We start from the raw sequence: 25520 nt of genomic DNA, 5'->3' as shown, positions 1-25520 counted from the left end.
TGGGCTCAGTCAAGAACTTGTGTGTTGTGTTCTAAATTGGAATTCAAGCTATCAAACTTTACATACCTAATGTATATGAAAAAGTGTCTTTCTCCTTTCACCTGACTTCCTAATTCTAAGTTAAGAGCTACAGGAGGACAGTGTCTTGGAATTTAAGTTTAGAAGTTAAACTTGTTTACATGCATTCTTGTTACTAAAAGCAAAAACAAAATGACAGCTCAGGTATTCAAGCTCAGTCTCCACTAACATCCAGGACATTCACTGCTCCGCAGCTTTACTGCAAGCAGTCCATTTAATAAGAATCATTCTGTGCCATAAATGAGGATAATACCTAGATATGGATCCAATTTGAATCATGAAATTTGATTTGCACTTTGCATACAGATGAACAATTGTGAATGATTTCCTATGTTACATTTATAGAAATAAATCCTAATAAGTGCTTAAGTCCAATTTCCCTTTTCTATCAAATTTATTTTTCAAAACCCAATTTTTCAAAATGCATAAGAGCACAATTTGGAAAATTACTGAATTATTTACTAGTTAGGAATCCTTCTGTGTAATAGTAACACTTGAGGTAACAGGGTTCTCCAATGTGTTATTGCCAGGACATGTTATAACTACCTAATATTAAATAACAGAACAATTCATTTACTAGTGATAACAACAGAAAATATAAAATCTCCCTTTCATATGCTTCCGATTTGTCACACTCATAAAATAAAATAATGTCTATCAGAAAACAGCAGAGTTATATCCCGTGATTCTGCCACCTGAAAAGTGTCAGTTTTGGACCTGTGGAAAATACAAAGATAGCTAGCAGAAGCAGAAGAAAATGGTATGCATGAATATTATAATTTATGAAACTCTTAAACTCCAATAAAGCAATTACCATAGAGCAATGAAGATAAGAAGTCTTGGAAATTTGGATGAGAAATACATTGGTTCCAGCTAAAAGAAAGTGTATATCTGCTTTTTGGGAGAACAAAAAAATATGGAATTTCATTTATATGTACTGGAGAAAAACAAGGAGAGCATTTGTTAAGCATATCCTCCTTTTTATCACGATTTACTGCACTAGCAATCGGGCCATCAGAGTACAGTCTAAGGCTAAGGACAGTAGGATGAGGCTGCACATCAACTCTGTAGTAAAATGCCATGGAAAACTCGAGCAGGCTGGCCTGGACTCTCAAGGAGCTCTGCGGAAGAAACAGAGCTGCACTTGCTACAGACACAAAAGACTTCTCTGCATAGTGAAGAAGACACTTTGTCTACTCAGAAAATTCAAGCAGAATCCAGAGTTAAGCAACAAATCAAAGTGCTGAAATCCCTACAAAACAACTTCCAAACTGAAGAAAAGATGAACACTTACTAGTTACATATACCTGCCAGAAGTCGGAAAAATCTGCTAGTTTTTTTTTGTTGTTGTTTAATATATGTAATTTAATCTTCCATGAGAGTAGACGTCTTTCCACAAGTTATCCAGAAAAACTGAACATTTACTGAGTCATGTGGCATAATATACAAGCTATCCACAGTACCAAATAACATATATTCTGAAGGATTCAATTCCTTCTGTCACCATTATTAGAATTCATTAGAATGGGAACAATCTGGGAGGAGAACACTAAAGGAAAATGAGCAATTTTGATCTATGAAATTATCATTTATAGAAAAGTTATTTTTTGAAAGTAAAATAGTTAATCATTTCTAAGGAGTACTAACTTGTCATTTGTCATAATATCTTTAACTAATTTAATGTATTTATCAAACTCAAGCACAAGATATTTTCTTCTTAATAGTAACAGTATACCTTTGAAAATATTTTAGGCTTTTAAACTATCAAAATAATCTTTATCCTAAAAAATGAACTTTAAAAAAAACCCTAACAATATAGAGTGCTTTATTTTTCAGTGTATTTTAGGTAAATCAGTGCCAAACTTTGTAGTTAATTACCAAAGATTTGTAAAGGATTGCATTTCAGTCCACATTCAGCAACAATAAGAAGCAGATAATAAATTTACCAGCTGTGCTTTATATACTTGCTTATATTTTTGACATTTATGTACTAATGCAGAGTATTGGTACCTATTTTAATCTACTTTCATCACTGCAATTACAAGCCAATAAAACAAATAAATAACAGAGCAGTTACACAGGATTAAAATAATTATTAACATTTTCTCAGCATAACAAGAAATGAGACAGCAAATGTTCTAACAAAGGTGGGAAAGAAGGACACAAATAAACATACCAAGTTTCCATTATCATACACAAAACAAAAACATGTTGTTATAATTTTAATCAGCAACAAAGTTGCAGTTCTATGTAACAACTTCAGTGTTTGACATTTAAGAGAAAAGCTTACTTAAGATCCATGCTTCACAGGCTCTATGTGAATATGTCACTCCTGCCAATAGCAGATAGAGCAGCATTTTGTTTACAGTGAAGATGACAGCAAAAATACAGCCATGGACATACATGCATATACATGTGGATTTACAAACAGATAGATGCCAAGTGCAGAAATCTTCACTGCAAGGCAAATGCAAATTGTTCAAAGAGATTATAAATAACTTACCTTTCGTCCATCGCTTGCGTGGCAATTCACATTTAGAGGAGTCAGTAAAGCCATTAGTTTCTCTTCATTACCACTCCTATAAAAAGGTAAGTCAATTTCTATGAAATTACAGAGTTCTAACGAATATAGATTTTTTTTTTCACAAGACAGCGGAAAATAGATTTGCTTTGAATTTGTCTCACATGGGTCATGAAGTTTTTGCAATGTTCTTATTAACATTTTGAATTGATTCATGAATCACTATATAGTAGTATATATCTTTGATAATGTAGCTTTTTACATCTTCACTTGCCTTATTTATCTGCATAGTCATCTTCTTAATTACAAACTTTATTCTAAAAAAATGATCTAAACGCTAGTGTTAAATATTCATAGAAAATCCAGAAGAAATAGTCAATTAAATTGTAAATGATCAAGAACAAAAAATATGGATTAGGATTTTTGCTCCTCGTGGAAGCTTTGCTGGAAAAACCTTCAAAGGTATATGAGGATGCAAGCATTGAAATACTCCAAGAACACCACTGAAAATCTGGGCAACTAAGATTTACAGCTATCTTAAGAAATGTTCCAAATTAACCTTATGATCACCACCATATTGTAAGATTTTATCACTACACCAGTCATGCAAAATATTAACAGATTTATTATAAGATCCTTCCTCTATTATTGCACAAAATTCAGACCAGACAATAACATGTTATAATGTTTATAGTCCTCCACCTGCCCTCCCCTTTTTCTCCCTTAAAAGCATTAGATTCACTGAAAATGAATGGAATCACTTACCTAGCAGCTTCTAGGAGTTCGTCTTTCTTGTATTCACCTAGATGATTGCAAAATATCATGCTGTTAGCATTTGGCAGAAGACAGATTAAGAAATGCAGTAGGCAGCAAATAGAGAATTAAATAGAGAAGAACAGAAAAAGAGAGTCCACACCCCGCTGGGTGATGGAGCCGTGACGTTAGCCAGCTTGTGAAGGCAGCATCACCAGTGCCTTGGAGACGGGCAGCAAATTGACGCAGCTTCTTGTCCAATCCTCAGATGAAATAGCTTTCTTCAGACAACCAATGAATGCTAAATCTCATGTCCAGAAACACGTTCCCTCTGATAACAGCATGCCAGTTGAAGACAATGTCCCCTCCCCCCTTTCTATTCAGGCTGTCACAGTATACTTGTGAAGCATAATGCATTCTGAGACAAAAGCAAAATAATGTGGCTCTTTAAACGTACAAATTAGAAGGCATCAAAAAACTCAGTTTTATTTGTAATGACATGGAAAGTTTTTTTTTTAATTATCGTCGAGTTTTATAGCAACAGAAAATGCAAATAATCAGAACCATGAAGCCTCTGCCTTGATAGGGAAGGTCTGTAGACTAGAAATACGTGAACTACGTACCAAATGCTGCAAGCCTCTTGGAGGCAGCGCTCCCAAACCAAACACTGAATGCATTCTTAAATGACAACAATACTCAAACATGCTGTGATCTTTATGCGTCTTACAAATTCAGTATCAAATTTTAATGGCAGATCTCAAAAATATTCTGGAAAGGACTCTGGGGTCCCTGAGAACAAGATACACAACTACCATGGTGTGGATAAATTTTCTCCCATTCTATTTTTCACAAAAGATTTTGAAAAATATATCACAGTGTATAATTAGGAACATAATGAAAAATATTTCATAACAAAATTCTTAGGGTGTTCAAAAAAACCTAGCAAGTTTATTTTGCATGTTCAGTTGAAGGACAAAAAAATTTTAATAATACAGTTCATGCAACAAATTAGCAAAAATAGCCAGGATGATGATTCAGCTCTAATAAACTAACTCAGTTTGCTGTATCATTTAAGAAGTAATTATGTATTGTCTCAGCAAGTCATCATAAGAAAACAAGTGTTAAGTATACTTTAGGAAATTAAATTTTAGATTAAATGAAAAGTTACAATATAAAATAAGCTCAAAGAATTTTTTGAAATCCTGTTTGTATATACAGACTTCTTGCCCTCATCCTATTTCACTGCAGAATGTATTACCTTGACACAAACACATGAAGGTAAGTCAGTGCTACCAGCCACATTATTTAAATTCTACCATGGTACTTTAAAAAGTTAGTGGAAAATAGAATTGAAATACAAGCTTAGTTTGGTACAAAAAAATGTTTAATCCATGCATATAATGGGGATTCAAAAAGCTCAGGAAAATGCAAATTATGAAAAGAACCATGCATGGGCTTCAAACATTTTTGCGCCAAAATACACATTTTAAATCAATTTTTCCACAGACTTTGAAATTCCATGTATAACTGATATTTAGTCAGGAATTCTTACCTGTTAGGCTTTGTTTTACCTCTTGAATTAAAATGAGGTTGAAATCTACAATATCCATTTTCTCTTCTAAAGCAATTTTGTATTTCATTAGAGCCATAAGCTAAACAATGTGCATCTATATATTAGAAACTAAAGCCCATGATCTTAAGAGTTGGTCTTTCCAATTTCCTGTAAATTATGTTTCACATTCTTCCACTAACTTAAGCCAATCACATCCTTCAGCCAATAAAGCCCAAAGCCCAAGTCCCACTTCTACATTTCAGTCAGCAATGTGAAGTTAGAGTCAATTTACAAAGATGTTTGTGAGGAAAATGGTATAACCTGTATCTCAAAATACCTGAAGATTAAAAAAAAAAAAAGGAGACTAAAATGATGGGCAGTCTCCCTTACATATCCTCCAGTCACCGAACATTTATTCAAAAGACCCATGAACACGTCGGACTGAAAACCAAAGGTATCATCATTTCTGACCTTCAGGAATGTTATTCTGTTAAACAAGAAGCCAGAAAAGGACACAAATATTTAGATTTAAAAAAAGAAAAAACCTTCAGGAAATGGCTAGCAGGGACTTATCAACTAGTCTAAATGGGATTCCCAAAAGTCTGAGAAGTTGTGGTCTGCTGAAGGCTTCCTGCAGGGGAAAGGAAAAGACACTTGAAAAGAGTTCGGATGGACGCACCAGTGATCACTCTCAGGCCAAGAGCATGGGAAAAAAGGAAGCAACCATGGTAAAAGATACAGGGAAGAGGATGGTTGCTTGTGAACCTAAAGCAAAGCACACTTGGAAAAGGACGGTGCAGAAAGCAAGCCAAAGGAAAAGTGGAAACTCTGTTTCTAAAGCAATGAGAAAACGTGAGCAGAGTGGGGCACAAAGGATATTTAAAAATCTGTAACTTTAGCGGTTACATAAAAATATTTCCATACCCTCTTCCAGGAAATTTTTGTGGGGGAAAAATGTAGCCAAAGACAGGGGAGAAAAAGGGAAAATTCAATTCTGACAGTTTCTATTTTAAAATATAAATTCCCTTAACACACAACAAAAACATTAAAACTATGAACCGAAAGTAGCTACTACTAAAATTTAAGTCATAGTGAAGCATGACTCCAATAAGCTAGGTAATAAAAGTGCAGTTATTTGGGATCCTCAAAGTTCCAATCAGCCGATCTGCTTTTCAAGCATAGCTTATTGACATTTCCACCAAATGGCATATTGTTGCAAAAATGTTATTCTTTCCTGGATAAGCTGAAAATAAACCAAAGCATCCAAACAGGAATATACGAGTGCATCCAATAGAGTCAGACACGGGTGTTACAAACGACTGTCTACTCGTACCTTTAGAGATCCTAGTTCTGTAATCAGCTTTTCTGCAGTACATTCCAGCATCCACTATCTGGTGCCCAAGGACCACAATCTATAGAGTTGAAGTTATTTTTCAAAAGCTACCTCACAGGAACAACGAACATAATGGATTTAGAGCTCCTTACACACTCTGACAGCAAATCTGTGCCACGTACTTAGCAGCCAAACCACCAGTTCTGCTTTGCTTTAGCTGAGAATCTGAAAATACCAGTGATGGGGCATTTATATTCTTTAATAACATTCAGATAAAGTCTGGCTATAGATCAGCCAGAAAGGGAACTAGCAATTATAATCAAGACAACAGCAGCCAGAAATGGGAGAAATAGATGTTCTCAAATATTTTGTTCTTACTGGAATAAACTGAGATTAGAAAAAAAGTTAGACAACAAGTCTGACTTGTCTGAGTTGTCAAGTCTGACTTTGTCAAACAAATAATGCTGTGCTACATGTAAAGATATCCACATAAACATATACAAATACAAGTTGATGTATTAATTAAGCTATGAGGTAAAGGTTAAAAAGTAAAACTGCCCTAGTACTTTTTGGAGTTGTCGGAACAGCCTCTCTGTTTTTTGATGGTAAAGGCAAAGTCAAGGCAAATGGAGAAAACTTAAAGAATAAATGTTGTCATCAATGTTATACTTCAATTTCAATACTTTAAGGGGCTAGTGACTATTTTCAGCAACTGAAAGGATCAAAGGAGACTTAATTTTGTAAAATTAGTCATTCAGTTTAGTTCAGATGGATTAATACAAAGAGAGACTATGTGTATGGAATAACAAATTTTTACAGCAATAAAGGACAAAAAGAGAACTCTGATTTTTCTGTTTTTTCAAACCACACATAATTCACACCTAGCAATATCATCTCAAGTTCATGAAATGGCGGAAGGGGAGACAAAATTTGAAAATTACCCTTTGTCCTTCTCGCCTCATTCAAATCTCAAAACTGCTCTCCTAAAGGATCATCTACAACATATTCCTTGATAGTTAATGAAACTGGCGCTTGGGTATTAATTGAACTGTCTAGGGTTTCACTGAGCAGTATCCACTATCTACTAGGTCCTGAAGGTGGCTAACAGATGAAAACAAATTAACCAAGTCTGAGTTGAAAGAGGTAATGTAAATGAGTTTCAAAATAGCAACAACAATAAAGCATTTTTAGAACAGTTATACTACCTGGCTTCAAATAATCTGACCACATTAATACAGCAAATTACAATTTATCAAAACTACCTTAAAGCATTTGCCCTTTCAGATGAGCTTGTAAACAAGGGCCACGCGAGGCCACGGAAACTGGAGTGACTCATTCTGAGTCTATTCCAATGATCAATGTGTTCTGCATTTCCCACAACATATTTTAATTTCTAACTAACTTGAAATTCCAAAGGAAGAGCTAATGCAAAAACTTTAGTCTCACATGTTAGATGCAGCATCTCTTATGTAGGTGAGTGCCAAGCAGTGTCAGGAATTGGTAATCCTGAGACCAATATTTCCTCACAAGGTAAAAGCAACAATAAGAGAGGCTTTGATTCTTGCAGCCAAACTTGGAGCCTATGTGAGGAATGAAATATTTGTTTTAGTGACATATTCCATTGTGTTTTCATTAGTAGATTTGAAAAGTTGAAAGCAGCTATGTGATCTTGGAATGGAATTATCTAAGGCACTACGAGATGATCTAATCTCAAAAAGTCAAGTTAGATTTTCCACCAAAAGCAATTTTAAAACAGATGAATATTCTCCCATATAAAAATATGGGCCTCAGGAATACTTGAATTTTTCTCTCTGGGACCTTTTATGAATATACTCAGAATAAGTAAGGAAAAATTACAAAGATCTCAGAGCTCTCAAAGCCTTCTGGCTATTTCTGAATCTTATCAAATCCTTCTACTTACTCAGAAACGAACTTGCAAGTTTATCCCATCATTTAAACCTAGACTCACAGCCAAATTTCACATACACTTTAAACACAGAATAGCTTGGGGTCCTCAAATTCTAGGCTTCAAAAAGTTTCTGAAGACACTTTAAAAAGCCCAAAATGTATTCTAGTTTCATGTTCCATGAACTTATAAAGGTACCCTTCTATTTTCCTGGCATAGACCTCCTATTACCTCCTACAATTGTGACTTTTTAACCAGCTAATATTAGCTGGCATTAAATATCAACTGTGCCTACCACTAACATAATCCACACACTTTGCTGACTGACACATGTATTGCAATCCTTAGATGCATACTGAAATCTAAATAACTTCAAACAAAGTAGAAATAAGAATTCTGTTTCTTAGCCACATTAGTTGCAAGAAGCATTTACTCTGTACAAAGCACTCTCTTATTTCTAACAACATATAAGACACAAATTCCATTAACTTTAGTCGAATTTCATGTTATTTATATTTATTTTGAAAATCAAAACTTTTCCCTGAATTTTTAAAATTTGAGTTCAGCTGACTATCTCCTAAGCCTCCACATCAATGAATTCAACCAACCATAGACTGAAAATATGTAGGGGAAAAATTACATCTGAGTTGAACATGCACAGGTTTCTCATCATATTCTAAACACTACAGCATAACATTTATACTGTATTAGGTATGATAAGTAACCAAGAAATAAAAGAGGGAAGAATATCTATATGTTATATGCAAATAGTACACCATTTTATATAAGAGACTTGAGTAAATGGTGATTTGGATATGTATGCATTTGGGGGAGTGGCAGTTTCTGGGGCCAATACAAGGATATCTGTATTAAATTCAGATATAAATATAAACATACACATGCCAAATAAAAGTTGTATTGTGAAACACATACACGTATTTTTCTTTTTTCTTTTTTTCCTGACTATGGTATCCCCTGCGCTGACAGACATGTATTCTTTTTTTTAAAGATTTATTTTTATTATTTTTTATTGGAAAGGCGGATATACAGAGAGGAGAGACAGAGAGGAAGATCTTCCATCCAATGATTCACTCCCCAAGTGAGCGCAACGGCCGATGCTATGCCGATCCAAAGCCAGGAGACTCTTCTGGGTCTCCCATGTGGGTGCAGGATCCCAAAGCCTTGGGCCGTCCTCGACTGCCTTCCCGGGCCACAGGCAGGGAGCTGGAAGGGAAACAGGGCTGCCGGGATAGAACCGGCGCCCATATGGGATCCCGGGCGTGCAAGGCGAGGACCTCAACTACTTGCGCCACCGCGCCGGGCCCCAGACATGTATTCTTTACAGTTGGATAATGCAAGCCAAAATGGTATTCTTTAGGCCGAGCCATTCTGTAAAGCATGTCCATAACTTAAAATGGCCTTTTGGATTACTTTGTGGAGGAAAAAAATTCTGATACATCAGGAGGAGGAAGGAGTGAGGGAAGGAGAAAACTCATTCTAGGCAATACAGTTGAAGGCACAACTTGATGAGTCTAGAGTTCAGAATGCCCACTTTTACTGAAGCCAGCAACCATCTGTGCTCATGGCAGGTGTGGGCAGGGGACACCTGACGTTACATTTTTACCCATCAAAATGCTGGCTCCAAAAAAAGTAGAGTGGAAAAGTAAATTCTATAGTTGATTCAAAACAGTCTGGCAACAGTTTTATGTTTTGTTCATATCAGTGGTCCTTTTCCTCTGTCAATTCTTGTTACCTGATTTGCAAACCCCAAATCCAAAAAGCTCTAAAAATTCATTTGGCAGTGAAACTTGACCTACTTAGTATATATAGCTATCATATGTTTCACAGCAAAGATATTAATGTTATATAGTACAGTCTGACTCCATTGGGGATATTTTGAAATATATTGTGAATGTAGTGTGTCTTTCATTAAATTTATCTATTTTAGATGTCTGATTTTGTGAATTCTGACAGATTTATACAGTTGTCTGAACAACAGCTTCAAGATGGAAAACATTTCAACCACTACAAAAAAAATTGTTCTTAGGAATTTTCTTGTCTTGGAGCCTCCCTCCTGATGCTGTACAGGAGGGAGGTTTAGTATCTTTACACTTAAAATTTTTTTTCTCAGGCACTTCCTAAATCAATCTTCTGTCCTAGCCCCATTCTATGACAGTCACAGATCTGATTTCTTAATAAAAGGAGAGAGAGAGAGAATGAATGAATTTGAGAACTATCTATTTTCTGGTTCACTTGTCAGATGCCTATTAGAGAGAGGCCTGTAGAAACCAGGAACTCAATCCAGGATTCCATTGGCAAGGAAGTGCCTGGGATGTCACCTGCTGCTTCCCGGGCATGCATTAGCGGGACGCTGGATCGGAAGTGCAGCAGCTGGGGCTTGAGCCAGGCATCCCACTATGAAATTCAGGCTTCCCAAGTGGCAAGCTAAATGCTATGCCAAGTATCCTGAGAATCTCTTACAAATTCATTTTAGAGAACATCAAAGGAACAGAATCACTAAATACATAAACATTTGAGTCTGGTTTTTTTTTTTCATTTCATAGTATGTTTATCCATGTTGCTCAACATATGAGTGATCGGTTCTTTTTACTGTATTATATCATGTACATATTTCTCAGTTTGCATATCTACTCACCAGCCATGTGGGTTTGAAGTTTCTGGTTGTGAATAAATTTACTACAACCATCCATGGACAGGATTTTCGTAAATATAACATCTCATTCCATTTGCGTGAATCATTAGCAAAGGAGGTGCTAAGTTGCATAAGTATATTCTTAATTTTGTACAAAATTGCCAAGCCATGTCTTTCATTGCAAAATCTGGAATATGGACTTTGTAACTCACAGAATGGAAGAGTAAGAAAAAAGAAGTTGACTACTGAGAAATATAGTACTGAGAAATTACTACCACCACACATCACATCTGCAGATTCTAATGCTACTTCCTACTTTGCACATCTTTAAAAGTCTTCATTTCTCACTCATTTTGTGTTTGCTGGAAAAAACTGACAAAGAAAATAACATTTTTATCTGGTTCATGGAATACATGCATTTCATATATGTTTAGAAATGACAGTAAATAGTTCTTATGGGGAAAACATACAGTGTAGATAATGCATAAACTAAAAGCTAATCCTGAGAAAACAAATGTCACCATCAGTATCTGAACATCACAGCAAGGCTGTATGTATAATGGAATGTATAACATAGCTTAATCTAAACAGCTTTCTTAAAAAAAAAAAAATTAACAAGGAAGTTCTGAATAGATCATCCATTAAAAAAGATAATACCAAACAGTGAAAATTGCACAATTTAATTTTGATACTCTAAGAAATGATAGATACATATACAATTTAATAGCAGCACACACAAAGGGATGATACATTTTCATATCTTCAGTGTATAGGTCACAATATCACAATAAGACAAGTTTGAAATTATCTGAAATTGAATTTTCCTCCTCCTCTGTCTTTTTTGTTACTTCAAATAAAATATTCAGTCGTACTGCTGCAATTTCCTAAAATGAAGCGTTGCAAATAAATTTTTTTAAAACCCCATAAATATATTCACTTGCTTACTCAGAAAAGCTTTCCTCTGCATCTTTCTGAAATCGTTTTAAAAATATGGTGAAACATCTCAACTGAGCTATCAAAAAAAGAAAAGTGAAAAGAAGCAAGTTTAAACCAAAAGCAATAATATAATAATAGCCCACAGTTTTAGCGATATAATACAAGAATGGTTAAGTAAGTTTTAAAAGTCCTTGTTCTTTTTCTATTAGGTATTGTTTTGAAGCTAACTTTATGCTGAAAAAAGGAGTGAATTGGCTTTTGAGATATTATATCTAATAGCCCTCTTTATAGTCTTTGAGATAACAGCATTTTCTAAAACTCTTCAGTAATATTTTATTTAACACAGATGAAGCTCCTCCCAGCTAAACTGTGAATGCCCAATATCTGTGTTGAAACTGTATAAGAACTAAAAATTTCAATTTCAGTAACTAAAGTATAGTTCAATAAACTAGCTATACTATTTAAGTGGATGGTTCTAAAGAAGCCTGAATCTGGGAATACACATCCATTAAGAACAAGCTGCAGCAACAAAGCAATTGTTCTTAAGGCTATGTGTAGAAGGATTATTGAACAAAGTATTAATCTAATTATTAATCAAAATATTCTCAATCTTGCCATTAATTTCTGGTGATAAAACATAATATTCATTGTCACACTCAGCTAATATATCAGGTTATAAGCTCTACTATATTATGATCCATTTAATACCATCACTTTCCTTGAAATTCTTTCCATTCTCATTGCCATCAGTTATTTAACACATGTTTATATTTCACTATCTCTTTCAACAAGTCTTATGTTTTTAGTTTAGTTTTTTTTTTTTTTTATTGGAGAGGCAGATTTACACAGAGAAGGAAAGACGGAAAGATCATTCTCCCACTGGCTCATTCCACCAGGGGTCTCAATGGCCGGAGCTGAGCCAATCCACAGCCACAGTCTTGGGTACAGGGCTTGGGTACAGGGTCTCAATGCTATAGGCCATCCTTTACTGCTCTCCCAAGCCATGAGCAGGGAGCTGGATGGGAAGTGGAGAAGCTAGAACATGAACTGGCGCCCATATGGGTGAGGATTTAGCCACTGGGCCATTCTTCAACAATTTTATAAGTTGGCCAATAAGGTCTCCAGCTCTGAATTTAGAGCTGTCATGCTATTTTTTGTTTCATTTTGCATACTACTGTAAGACAAGAAACTCCATGCCCCTTTCCATATACCTTGCCCTTGGTGCCTCCTCAGCTGGCTGGCTGCAGTGCCTTCTGCAGACTCCAGGACAGAATCTACTTGCCTGCTTCTTCTAGTTTCTAACAGCTGTTCACATATTGGTATTTTTTTATTTACCAACAGAAATCCTTGCAAAATTTGACTGAAGGTTAATGTGTATATCAGTCATGGTTCTAAAGTTTGGGGTAAGTTAAAAATAATTGATGGTTAGTACTAAACCTTAATCCTAGGAAGTACGCATCTGCCTTGTTGATAACGCATATTCCCAATAGGACATGGACAAGGCCACACAGAACCATTTTCCCCAGCAAGGCTACATCACAGCTGTACAGGTTGACTTCAACTCTTTTTCTAGGTGATGACATCAGGGCTCCAGCTGCTTTCTGAGCAGATGTTTCTAAACTACTGAATCGCTCTATTTTAGGACAGTATCCAGTCAAGAGCAGACCCCAATTTCTTTTATCTCACTTTAGAAACATGCAAGACCAACCTGTCTTCCACTGATGGTATTCAACAAAGAGTATGCATGGACCTATACAAGGGACTGTCATGCTGCCACAGTATATTCTACTTTCACATCAAAACAAAACTTCTTGTTAAGGCTGAATATGAAACATTTAACACTGGTTGTTGTTTGCTTTATTCCTTTTCCTAAAATGGAAAGCATGCTTGAGTGCACTTATTTTTCTTAAAAATGAAATTATGCATTACTCCAAATAAAAACCGTTAGTTATTACTCACTTTGTCAGTATAACTTATTTCATATTTACAAGTAAAGTGTATAAAAATTCTATATAAGGCCTCTAAAAAAACTGACTGATCTTCACTTTATCTTGTAATTTGTTCTGTGTTCTGCAGAGAAACAGAAGATGAAATATCAAGTTTGCTGCCTAATATAAATGGCTAGACATTTTTGTTAGTCTGTTCCCTAATGTTAATTTTTCCCTTCCCAAAGTAGCTCAAACAGCTCTCTCCTTAAAAATAATTGCCTTGTTTTCAGGCATAAAAGATGTCTCAAAAGCTAGCAAGTTATAGCAAGTAAACCTAGGTATTGGCAAATTTATATGTATACATAGATAATAACTTTTTCACAGAATTAAAAGCGTAACACTTTCATTCAGCAATTCCAAATTGCCTCATCTCAACTGGCACTTATCCTGTTTTATCTATGACACTATTCTCTAAATCTATACCCTCTATTATCCTGTTGTGTCTTCTACTTTGGGAAGTTTCCTATGCAATCCTATGATGCTTTCATTTCACGTCTAAGTCGAAGCAAAACACTCCTGTATTTTTGCAATGTCATTTTTAAAAAGAAATATCTAAAATTTCAGAGATGGGAAAGCCACGAAGACAAATAGTCTTTATTCAGTAAAATGCAGTAGAAATGTAAGAATAACACGGAAATGGCCACTGACTTCAAGCAGCTCAAGAGAAACCTACAAATGCTTTAAATACATTGTGTCAAAAACATGGAGCACAGAACTCATTCACTGCACAAATTATGCTTTCAACATTTGTGGTCATCTTTCCCCCATTCCTGAGCTCACAAGTCCAGTGACCAGTCTCATGTTAACAGCACTAAGAGAGTGGAGACTTCACCCAATTGTGGTGAGCTGGGTTGGGAAGTGTTTAAATTGGGTTGAGCTTCCATGAATGAACTTGGGTGAGTCCGTTAGCAGAAGAGAGACCACACAGAGACGCAAGTGCCACGTGCTCCTGGTCACTTGCCATGTGACGTCCTGTGACATCTCAGCACTCTATCACTCAGAATGCCATCAGTGGAGCCCAACCAGAGGGGCCCACCTGCTCTCAGACTGAGTTTACAGAAGCATGAGCCAGAATGGGTTAACTGCTGTATTGTTACAGTGACAAAAAGCTGACAATATAAACAGCCAAAGTTGAGAACTCACCTGGAGTGTTATCTCTTTACTAGTCTTAGAATTTTTAAAATTTTGATGTGTTTTCCTGTTTAGAATATTTGCTTTTCTGTATTTTTGCTCAACAGTGTAAAAAAAAAATACAGCCTATAACAAAATCAAAAATCTTATTCAATTTCACTCTCCAGTAGCTTCTGGGTCATCTAGTATCTTGGAATCACTGAATGCAGTAATAATAATAATTTTTAATAACCTACAGAAAAGAGGAAAAATACAATTGTTGTCTAGTGTACTTTCAGCAACAACAGTATTATTCTTCTGATTACTTCTGTGTCTATCAGGAGGCATCAAGTGAGCACAACCATCATGCAAAATGAACAAAGGATATCACTGTTTCAACGGAGGGTGGAGTGTGCTTGTGATTGTGTGGGTGTGTGCCCATGTGTGCTGATTTGCTAGATGCTATTTTGCAAAACTATACTTTGCACACTTGATCCTCCTTATCCGTGGGTTCCACATAAACGGGTTCAAACAACAATGCATCAAAAACTTTTGCCAAAATAAACACACCCCCACAACTGCATCTGTACTGAACTGCACAGATTTTGTTTCTTACTGTTGTTGCTTAATCATGCGGCCTAACAAATGTTAACTTTGTATTAGGTATAATAGAGATGACTTAAATGAGGTATACTGAGTTATATACGTGGTGACTTCTCTAGCTCCTTTTTGAATGAAGTTAATAGTACATGATGTATATTCAGGTTTATTGTTACAAGTCATGGAATCTCTGAGTTAAGTGGAACTTTGAAGTCCTTTTACTTCTAGGGTCTCTATCTGTTCCACTCAACTGAATCTGCCTTCACGCCAATACCGGGCTGCTATAATTACAATATAATGACTGTAGCTGTATAGTGTATTATACAGCCAGGTATGTGATGTCCCCCGTTTTGTTCTTTATCCTCTTCAAGACTGCTATTCATGATCTTTTATGATCCCATACAAATTTACACTTTTTAAAAAATTCCATCAGAACTATTTTTGGCATTTTGATAAGAATTACACTGATTGTATAAATGCTACACTGACAGTATGGACATCTTAAGGATACTGATTCAGTGCATGAATGCAGGCCGTCCTTTCCTCTTGTGTCTTCTTCAATTTCTTTCATTAATGTCCTACAGTTTTTATTGTACAGATTTGCTTTTACTTTCTCTTTTTAAACTTCTGTGGCTAGTGGATATAGGATGGCTTTCTTGATATCTTTTTCAGATAATGCACTATTGGTGCATAACACCACAACTGATTAAAAAAAAAGATTTATTGGGAAAGATATATCAAATTTATGGAGAGGAGACAGAAAGATTTTTCATCCACTGGTTCACTCCCCAAATGGTTGTACCTGTGGGAACTAAGTCATTCTGAAGCCAAGAGCCAGCAGATTCTTTCAGGTCTCACACATGGATGCAGGGTCCTAATGCTCCAGGCTATTCTGCTCTGCTTTACCAGGCCATAAGCAGGGAGCTGGATGAGGAGTGGAGCATCCGGATTGCAGACTGGCACCCACATGGGATCCTGGTGCATGAAAGGTGAGGATATAGCCATGCAGACCCCACAATTAATTTTTATATGTTGAGTTTGTATCCTGCAATTTTGTTGAAGTTATTTATTGGTCTTAATAGTTTTTTGTTGGAGTCTTTGGAAAGGTGAAAATGGGCATTTTTGTTTATTCCATATTTTAGAAAGTTTTCAGCTTTTCCTTGGGATATTAAGCTGATTTTTATATATAGCCTTTATTATGATAAGGTATGATCCTTTCACATTTAATTTGTTCAACAATTTCTTTTAATCAAGATAGGATGTTAGATTTAATTTTTTTTTCTGCAAGTATAGCAATGACCATAATCTGCACTTCATTCTGCTGATGTGATGTATCACATTTACTGATCTGTGTATCTGAGCACCACTGCAAATTCAGGATAAATGCCATTAGATCATAGTGAATAGGTATTATTTTTTTTAAATGTGCTGTTGAATTCAGCCTACCACTATTTTTGTTGAAGATTCTTTACCTGTATTTCTGAAGCCTACTAGCCTGTGATTTATATTTTTGACTGTGTCCTTACCTGATTTTGGTTTGCTATAAACTAATGCTGGTTTTAGAATGCATTTGAGAGAATTTTTTCTTATTCTATTTTTTTCCCCCAAAATAACTTAAAAAGAATCTATGTTGGTTCTGTAGATGTTTGGTAGAATTCAATGGTAAGCCATTTGATTCTAGACTTTTCTTTCATAAAAGACTTTAACATGAGTCAAGCCACTACTTATTACTGATATGTCTTAGCATGTTGGTACTTCATGATTTAATCTGGGGTAAGTTGTATTTGTTAAGGAATCTGCCCATTTATTCTGAGTTATCTCACATTGTTCTATAATTCAATAGCATTTCCCTTTCACCTATGATTTTAATTATTCAATTTATTGTTTTTTTTCCCTTAAATTCTTCAGTTAAGCTTGTCATTTCAAAAAATATTTCAAAGAACCAGCTCTTATGGTTTCTCTTTCATTAATTTCTTATGTGAACTTTATTATTTCTTCCCTTTTACGAATTTCAGGTTTGGACTGATCTCCATCCAGGTCTCTCATATGGGTAGTAGGAACCCAAAGACCTATTAGCTATTAGCTACTGGTTCACACACACATTAGCAGGATCCTGGTTCAGAAGCTCACACTGGGACTCAAATCAGAGCCCTCCAATATGAGATGTGGGTGTCCCAAGTGGTAGCTTCCCTTGCTGCACCACAATGCTGGCTCTTCTCTTTGCTTCCCTGAATGAAGAATTGGTTGCTCAGAACTTAGAACAGCTCATGCTGAATACATATTTTGGTGTGATGCATTTTCATTTTCATTCAAGATGCTTAAAAATTCCTTTCTTGATCTATTGATCACTCAGGAATAAGATCTGTATAGTTTCATATAGTTCCCAAAGTTTCCTCTATCATTGATTTCTAGCTTTCTTGTATTATTGCCAGAAAAGATACTATAATTTGCATTTTTTCAAACATTTGGACTTGCTTTGTGATCTAAATGGTGATCCATTCCTGAGAAGGATCCAATTGCTATGAAGAAGATTGGGTATCTGTTGGATAGCACATTCTCTAGCCATCTGTAAGGTACAATTGATCTCAAGTGCCATTTAACTCTATTTCTTTGTTAATTTTCTGTCTGGACGATCTGTCCAATTTGAAAGGGGAGTGTTAAAGTTGCATACTACAATTGTACTAAATATTTCACTTCCTATAATTCTGCTGATATTTATTGTATATATCTTAGTGATCTGTTATTGGGAGCATATATACAACGAATTTTTATTTCTACTTTCTGAATTGAACTGTTCATTATAATATAATGATTTTCTTGACTCTTTTTCTTGACTACTTTTGACTTAAACTTATACTTATACTTATCTGACACAAGTATAGCTACTCCTGCTTTCTTTTGGTTCCACTTGCATGAGATGTCTGACATCATCACTTTACTTTCAATCAATATGTGGTCTTAGAGGTTAGGTAAGTTTGCTGTAAGTAGCAAACAGTTGGATATTGCTTTATCTGTGCAGTCACTCCATGTCTTTTAACTGGTGAATTTAATCTATTCCCATTTAAGGTAATTATTGAGTCATTTAGATTCTTCTACTACCATCATTTAATTTTTTTTCTAGAATCACTGTATTTCCCTTCTTTCTCCCTGTCTTAAAATTTTCCTTTGTGGCTGATTTTCTTTACGAGTATGGTTTGATTCCTTGCTTGTCTTGGGTGTTTATAAATTTCTGTTTTGCAGTTACCAAGAGACTTACAAAAATATTTAAGTTATAACAAGCTATTTTGAGGTAACAGCAACTTGATAATGACTATAAAGATAGATAAATATAGAGCATCTAACAAATTTGTTCACCCTTGTGTAAAAGTCATGTTTATTTTCTTTGTATTGTTCTAATTTTTAGTTTATAGGCTGCCAAAATGAGTTCTGTGGTAGAAAACTATGTGTTAAGCAGGAATTTCTAAAATGAGACAGATTACACCACTGGTCTACACCTAAATTCCTAAACTGTGAGAAAACTGCAGAAACCAGGATGGGGTTTGAAGCAGGAAATAGCAAACAACAAATGTTTGGGGAACAAAGAGATTTTGCTAAATCAATGCATAACTGCAAAAAGTAAGGAAAAGAAGACAACTATGAGTCGAACAGCTGAACTGTTAAAAACAGATCAGGAAGGAGAAAAATTTCTTCAGTCATCAAAATTTTAAAATGCTATTAAATATTAAAGGAAAAAGTTAGTTTAAAATGACAAGATAAAATACAGCATTCATTATTATTCATTAAAAATACCATTCCAAGTGCCAGGAATGTATCAATAAATGAAACTGCTTAAAAAATTCTTGCTTTGCAGAGTTATCAAAATTCTAAAAGAACTTCAAAAAAAATGAGATTTAAAAAAAAGTCAGCAGCTTAGTTGTTAAAAGGGAAAACACACACAAGAAAAGAAAATTAGCTCCCTCACATACTATTGTGGGCTGAATAATAGTTCTGCAAAAGACATGGCACGAAGTTTGCAGAGTTATGTCAGCAACTAGACATTAATACAGGTTCCAAACAATACAGGAGTCAAGTAAATTCAATAAAAACCTTGAGAAATACAAGAATTTCATATGAAAGAGTTATAGTGGTAGACTAAAATTACTCCAGGTAATCAATCAACCTATGATAATGGGGTTCAAGCAAGCAGAAAAATGCAAATATAAAATGGATATAACTGACCTATTTTGATAGTGGTTGAGTCAAATACTGTCTTTGAAAGAGCCAATTAGCACTTTACCTAGCTGAATGGAAGAATATAACTAGAGGAGTGAAAAAGCGCTTCTCTTATGACTGGCACCATGGTACAGTGGGGCAAGTCATCACTTGATGCCAGTACTGGAGCACCAGCCTTAAATCCTGCTCTCTCCACGCTGGTCCCATTCCCTGCTAATGCACCTGGGAGGGCTGCTAGAAGACGGCCCTCACACTCGATCCCTGCCAACCATGTGGGCGTCCACAATGGAGTACTGGGCTCTTGGTTTCTTTCTGGCCCAGTCCTGGTCAAGCGTTAGACAATTACTGCTATACTCACAAATATGATATACTCCTAGGTATAAATAAATATCTTAAGAAAAAAATAAGTTTCTAAGTTTACTGACTTCGAATATTGAAAGAAATCCTTTTACTTCCCTACACTCTTTGACTCTGTCACTCCAATACAGTTGTAATTGGCCAAATTTTTCCATGTCTTAAGAACTCCTAATGTCTGAGGAATAGGCTCAGCAGTTAAATAAGTTCACTCAATGAAATCAAGATATATGAGTTATTAAACTACACAGTGAAAGATCTAAGTATGATATTTTAAATGACCATATGGACTTCATCATCTCAATTTAAAAATGTTTCCCAGGGAAATTAGTGGTCAAAATCAAAAGACTCTCACATTACAGCAATAAAAATATGGGTTCCTTAAAAAGCATAATTGGTTTTCATACCAATTAAATGTAAATCTCTTTAAAAAATTAGCATGTAAAGAAAAAAGAAAAAAAATTAGCAAGTCTTATAAGGAATGTATAAAGCAGCACTGATTTGCTCCAAATAACAACACGGAGGACATCATGGCTTCCTCATATCACACTGGTAGGCCAGCGGCAAGTTTACTGGCAAAGTGTGATGAGAAGAGCCTAGTAATACTTCTCAACACGTTTCAGGTGTTTAATTTAAAAGCAGAATGTAAAAAATAATTTTGTTTTTCAGGGAACACTGCTGGAAGGCAGCTGATTTGTACACTTAAGTCTTCTCACAGTCTGGGCAGTTTCCTAAGCCCCTCCCTCACCTGGCTCTCTGAGTAACCTTAACAGGACTTCTCTGCTTCCCAATTAAGTTCACAGAAAGTTTTTTTAAGTGTTCTTGTGTCGTGTGTGCTGCATCGTATGTGCATTCACTTCTCTTGCAGGGTTTTCTGTATATCCCTGCCTTTTTTTTTTTGATTTTTTAAAAAAGATTTATTTTATTTTTTTATTACAAAGTCAGATATACAGAGAGGGGGAGAGACAGAGAGGAAGACCTTCTGTCTGATGATTCACTCCCCAAGTGACTGCAACGGCCGGTGCTGCGCCAATCCGAAGCCAGGAACCAGGAACTTCTTCCAGGTCTCCCACACGGTGCAGGGTCCCAAGGCTTTGGGCCATCCTCAACTGCTTTCCCAGGCCACAAGCAGGGAGCTGGATGGGAAGTGGAGCTGCCGTTACTAGAACCGGTGCCCATATGGGATCCCGGCGCATTCAAGGTGAGGACTTTAGCCGCTAGGCTACGCCGCCGGGCCCGCCCTGCCTTATTTTTAATATCATAGAAAGTATGACACTCTCTTTCCAGCTCTGAAGAATTTTAATGCATTTAAAAATTTTTTCTACATTATATTTTCAATATTTCTAATATGAAACTGCCTTTGTTTTCACTGTCTGGTTGAATCATATTTAAAAATGTTATCCCAAATTTCATCTAATATTTCTCTGAAAATTATCACATAAAGATCTAAAATGAAAAATATTTAGACTAATATTTTCTATTTTCTTTTCTTTTAGAAATAAATTATATAAACTTACCATTCAATAATGTTAACTCTGACACTGGTACAATGGTATAACAAGGTAATCCTCCTCCTTGAATGCTGGCATCCCATATAAATGCTGGTTAAAGTCCTGACTGCTCTGCTTCCCACCCAGCTCCCTGGTTATGGCCTGGGAAGGCAGAAGAGGATGGCCCACATGGGAGATCCAGAAAAAGCTCCTGGCTCCTAACTTCAAATTAGCCTAGTTCCAGACACTGCAGCTCTTTGGGAAGGCAACTAGCAGAAAGTCTCTCTTCTCTTCTTTTACTCTCTTTAACATTGCCTTTCAAATAGAAATAAATACATGTTACAAATATATATATATGTGTGTATATATATATGTATGTAAACAGTAACTCATTTATTCCAGATTTAAAAAAAAACATAAACTATATGCACGCATAAAAATACATGAACAAGGCCATATAATCAAGGATGGTATATTTTCCAGAAGATTAGAGATTTTTAGGGTGTAAAACCTGTTATGATTCAAAGTATCACCCACAATATTTCAGCATAACGTGAGTAATTATGATTGACATGGGAACCATGAGGAAGGTAAAATCAGGGATAAGTACAAGGATCCAAGATTCTGCTGTGAAACTTTAGACCTTCAGGCTGATAAATGTTCCCTAAACTAAAAGCTAACATACTGAGAAGAGTGGGCATAAAATTACAGCCTTATGAGAAGGAAACAAATACAATCATAAACTTCTGATATGATGATGCTAAATATAAAGCTGGCTTAAATTTTGCTCCCATTCTTAATTGAGTTTCCTTTCTCTATTCCTCATAAGCCTTTATTTTTATAAATCATCATTAATATTTCCACTTCATATGTTTTGGTTTTCTCTCACAAAGAATTCAGTCAAGGGGTTATTTTATTTTCCCTTATTGGAGAAAAGGAAATGAGAAAGGAGATTTACTTTTCAGAGCCATGTTGCTCTTTGGGAGAATACTCCATGTCTGTGTTATTGCCACTGCATTCTAATAGTTTCCTAAAATCAAGATTCCTTTTTATGTCCCATCAAAAGCAATAAATCATATACTCTCAGTGCAATGGAGGGTAGTAGGTAAATAAAAAACAGATGTGAAGATAAGACCATGAATAGAGGGGAAACAGTTTTTTTTTCCTTTCGCTGACCTGGGATCCATTTCCAAACACTGAAGCCAAATACAAATAACTAGAATTAGAAAAAGCAAAACATTTTCTCCCACCAACAAACAACCTGAAGGAAAGAACGAAAAGCACAGAAACAAACACTGGGAACAGGGCACACTGCCCATCTTCAGATACAAAGGCAGAAGAATATAAACCAGAGATGCCCATGTGCTGAGAAGCCACAAATTAAAGGACAATCCATTTTGTTAAGGTGTACCTAGTCTTTGATTTCCTATCTGATCTCCTAAGTACGACTTCTTTTAAAAGAAATTCCCATCCATAAAAGAACACTCAGTCATTTCAGACAATCAACAATTTTCATTTTCATTCACAGAGTTGACCATGTGATTCAGTCTATTTCCATCTCTGTGTACAGGCATTATTCGTCAATTCAGAGGACTTCCCACGTCCACATCTTCACAAGTCTAGCATTCTAAAACTGCCAGGGGATGAGGATCAAAAGATTAACATAATTTGCACTGCTTGATCATTACCTCCTTAATTACCTTTATTCCAGACTAATTTCTCAGGCTTTATCTTTGAAGATATTTACTTTTTTTTTGGGGGGGGGAGTAAAATACAGGATAATGTTTTGTAGGATGTTGCTAAGTTTGGATTGGTCTAACATTTCATGTTGAAACTTATGCATCCCCAGCTAGAACACAACAAACAGATGAGGAAGGGTGTGTCCCTTTCTCAGGTATGAATTACACCTGCCAGCACACAAGGCTTATTGAATTCTCATCTGTAATGTCCATTTGATGACCCAATCAATGTACTGTCAAATTTCTCTAGTGTCTTCCAGGGATTAAGCTATCCATGGGTAGATATACTTAGAACCCTGCAAGTACCCTGCTGTTCATCAAAGCAGGCCTGGGAAATTTAGTATCCATTAATGACTCCTGCCTTGAGTACTCTTTACTATGATGTCTGTAAACGGTGCTTTCCTTCCTTTCTTCCTTCTTTTCCTCTTTTTTTTTTTAACAATATTTATTTTCAATGGAAAGGCAGATTTATGGAGAAAAGAAGAGAAAGATATTCCATCCATTGGTTCACTCCCAAAATGACTATAGTGGCTGGAGCTAAGCTGATTTGAAGTCTGGAGCTAGGAGCTTCTTCCCGGTTTCCCAGGTGGGTGTGGGGGTCCCAAGGCTTTGGACCATCCTTCCTGCTGTCCCAGGTTATAAGCAGGGAGCAGAATGGGAAGTGGAGCAGTGGGTATACAAATTAGTGCCCATGTGGGATGCTGGTGCTTGTAGGCAGAGGATTAGGCAGTTGAGCCATTGTGCCAGCTCCACAAATGGTGACTTTCTAGGTACACAGTCCATCTACATGGATTCATTGGCATTCCATAGTAACAAAGATTTATAGCCACTACTTGTTTCATTCATACACTCATATATGAATATACCTATTTTAATCAATGGTTATATTACTACCATTTTATTGTCCAACTGTCCCAGATTTGGATAATGGCAGTCACCTTAAGTTGGTTTCTGCATTCTGATATGTTTGTTTATTTTTGTTTCAATGCTTCCTTATTTTTTAGTATCACAAAATATCACCTGATTTCATATCTTCCTCGTTCTAACCCCTCCACTTAGACTTCCGGTACCTTTAAACAGGGTGAACAACATGCAGAAACCAAGATCCAGGGTATATGCTCGCATCACTGCTATTGTGGTCTCATTGTTTTCTAGCTTCTTTTTTCCCCAGCAGAGCTAGATGCTCCGCCTAAAAGATTATTTTAACATATACAACATCAGTCCAACTCCACAAACTTCTACTTTTTTTTCTGTTTCCTCATTTGTTTGTTGATTGTTCTATAGTAAGAGTCCTGGCTCCCAACATGTTCATTGCAATATACATATCACTGGTTCAAAATTACTATGGCACACAGAATTCCTATACTACACAACATAAAAACAGCAACCCAAAATGGGATGGGAGTTTAGTACAATGGCGTATGTTCCCACTTGGGACCCTGGTCACCATATCAGAATGCCTAGTTTGAGTCCTGGCTATTCTGCTTCTGATCCAGCCTCTTGCTCATGTGCAGCTGGGAAGAAAGCAGAGGATGATGGCTCAAGCACCTGCGTCCCTACCACCCACATGGGAGACTCTTGGCTTCTACCTGGCTCAGCTCTATCTACCCGGGACAACTGGGCAGTAAGCCAGTAGAAAGATGATTTCTGTCAATGGACCTTCCAAATAAGATGAAAATAACTAAGTAAAAATTAAAACAAAGCAAATTAAAATAAAAAACCCTCAATTATTTTTTAAAGTACTTGGATTAATTCTTCATTTATTTCAAAAGTTACTTGAAACAAAGTTCATTTGTTGATGTTGTTAACATTCGTAACTTACAGGCTTTTTTTTCTGATTGAATTTTTTATAAGATTTGTTTATTCATTTGTAAGCAGAGTTACAGAGAAAGAGACCTTCCACCTAGTGGTTCACACCCTAAATGGTCACAAATATAAGAAATGGGCCAGGCCAAAGTCAGGAGTCCAAAACTTCAATGTGGGTGACAGCAGCCCAAGTACTAAGATCAACTTCCCCTATTTGCCCAGGTGCATTAGCAGGGAGCTGGATCAGAACTGGAGAGGCTGGGGGCCAGTGTGGTAGCGTACCATGCTAATCCTCTCCCTGCGGTGCTAACAGTTCATATGGGCACTAGTTCATGTCTCAGTTGCTCCACTTTGGATCCAGCTCCAAGCTAATGGCTTGGGAAAACTGTGAAGGAAGGTCCCAGTGCTTGGGCCCCTGAATCCACATGAGACCTAGAAGAAGCTCCAGGCTACCAGCTTCAGATGTGTTCTGTTCCAGCCACAAAGGGC

At 36.1% G+C, this 25520-nt stretch overlaps 1 protein-coding gene and 1 long non-coding RNA gene across 2 annotated transcripts in view; both read right to left on the bottom strand.

Annotated features, from left to right (window-relative positions):
- The window catches only part of TNKS (tankyrase), a 161831-nt gene that overhangs the window by 83348 nt on the left and 52963 nt on the right, over positions 1 to 25520 (bottom strand). The window contains exons 4-5 of the mRNA XM_040965836.1: positions 3365 to 3401; positions 2582 to 2657 (exon numbers count right to left, since the gene is read on the bottom strand). Of these exons, the coding sequence (XP_040821770.1) occupies positions 2582 to 2657; positions 3365 to 3401 (113 nt within the window). The remainder of the gene's footprint in view (positions 1 to 2581; positions 2658 to 3364; positions 3402 to 25520) is intronic.
- On the bottom strand, positions 17890 to 24703 carry LOC121146444. Its single transcript, XR_005882221.1, has 3 exons — positions 24296 to 24703; positions 19077 to 19083; positions 17890 to 17900 (listed from the first exon to the last, which is right to left on the bottom strand). It is a non-coding gene; the product is annotated as an uncharacterized LOC121146444 (long non-coding RNA).

The sequence above is a fragment of the Ochotona curzoniae genome, unplaced genomic scaffold, assembly GCF_017591425.1.
Source record: "Ochotona curzoniae isolate NIBS_2020 unplaced genomic scaffold, NIBS_Ocur_1.0 scaffold_4505, whole genome shotgun sequence".
NCBI classification, from domain to species: domain Eukaryota; kingdom Metazoa; phylum Chordata; class Mammalia; order Lagomorpha; family Ochotonidae; genus Ochotona; species Ochotona curzoniae.
This window is presented reverse-complemented; position numbering and strand designations above follow the sequence as displayed.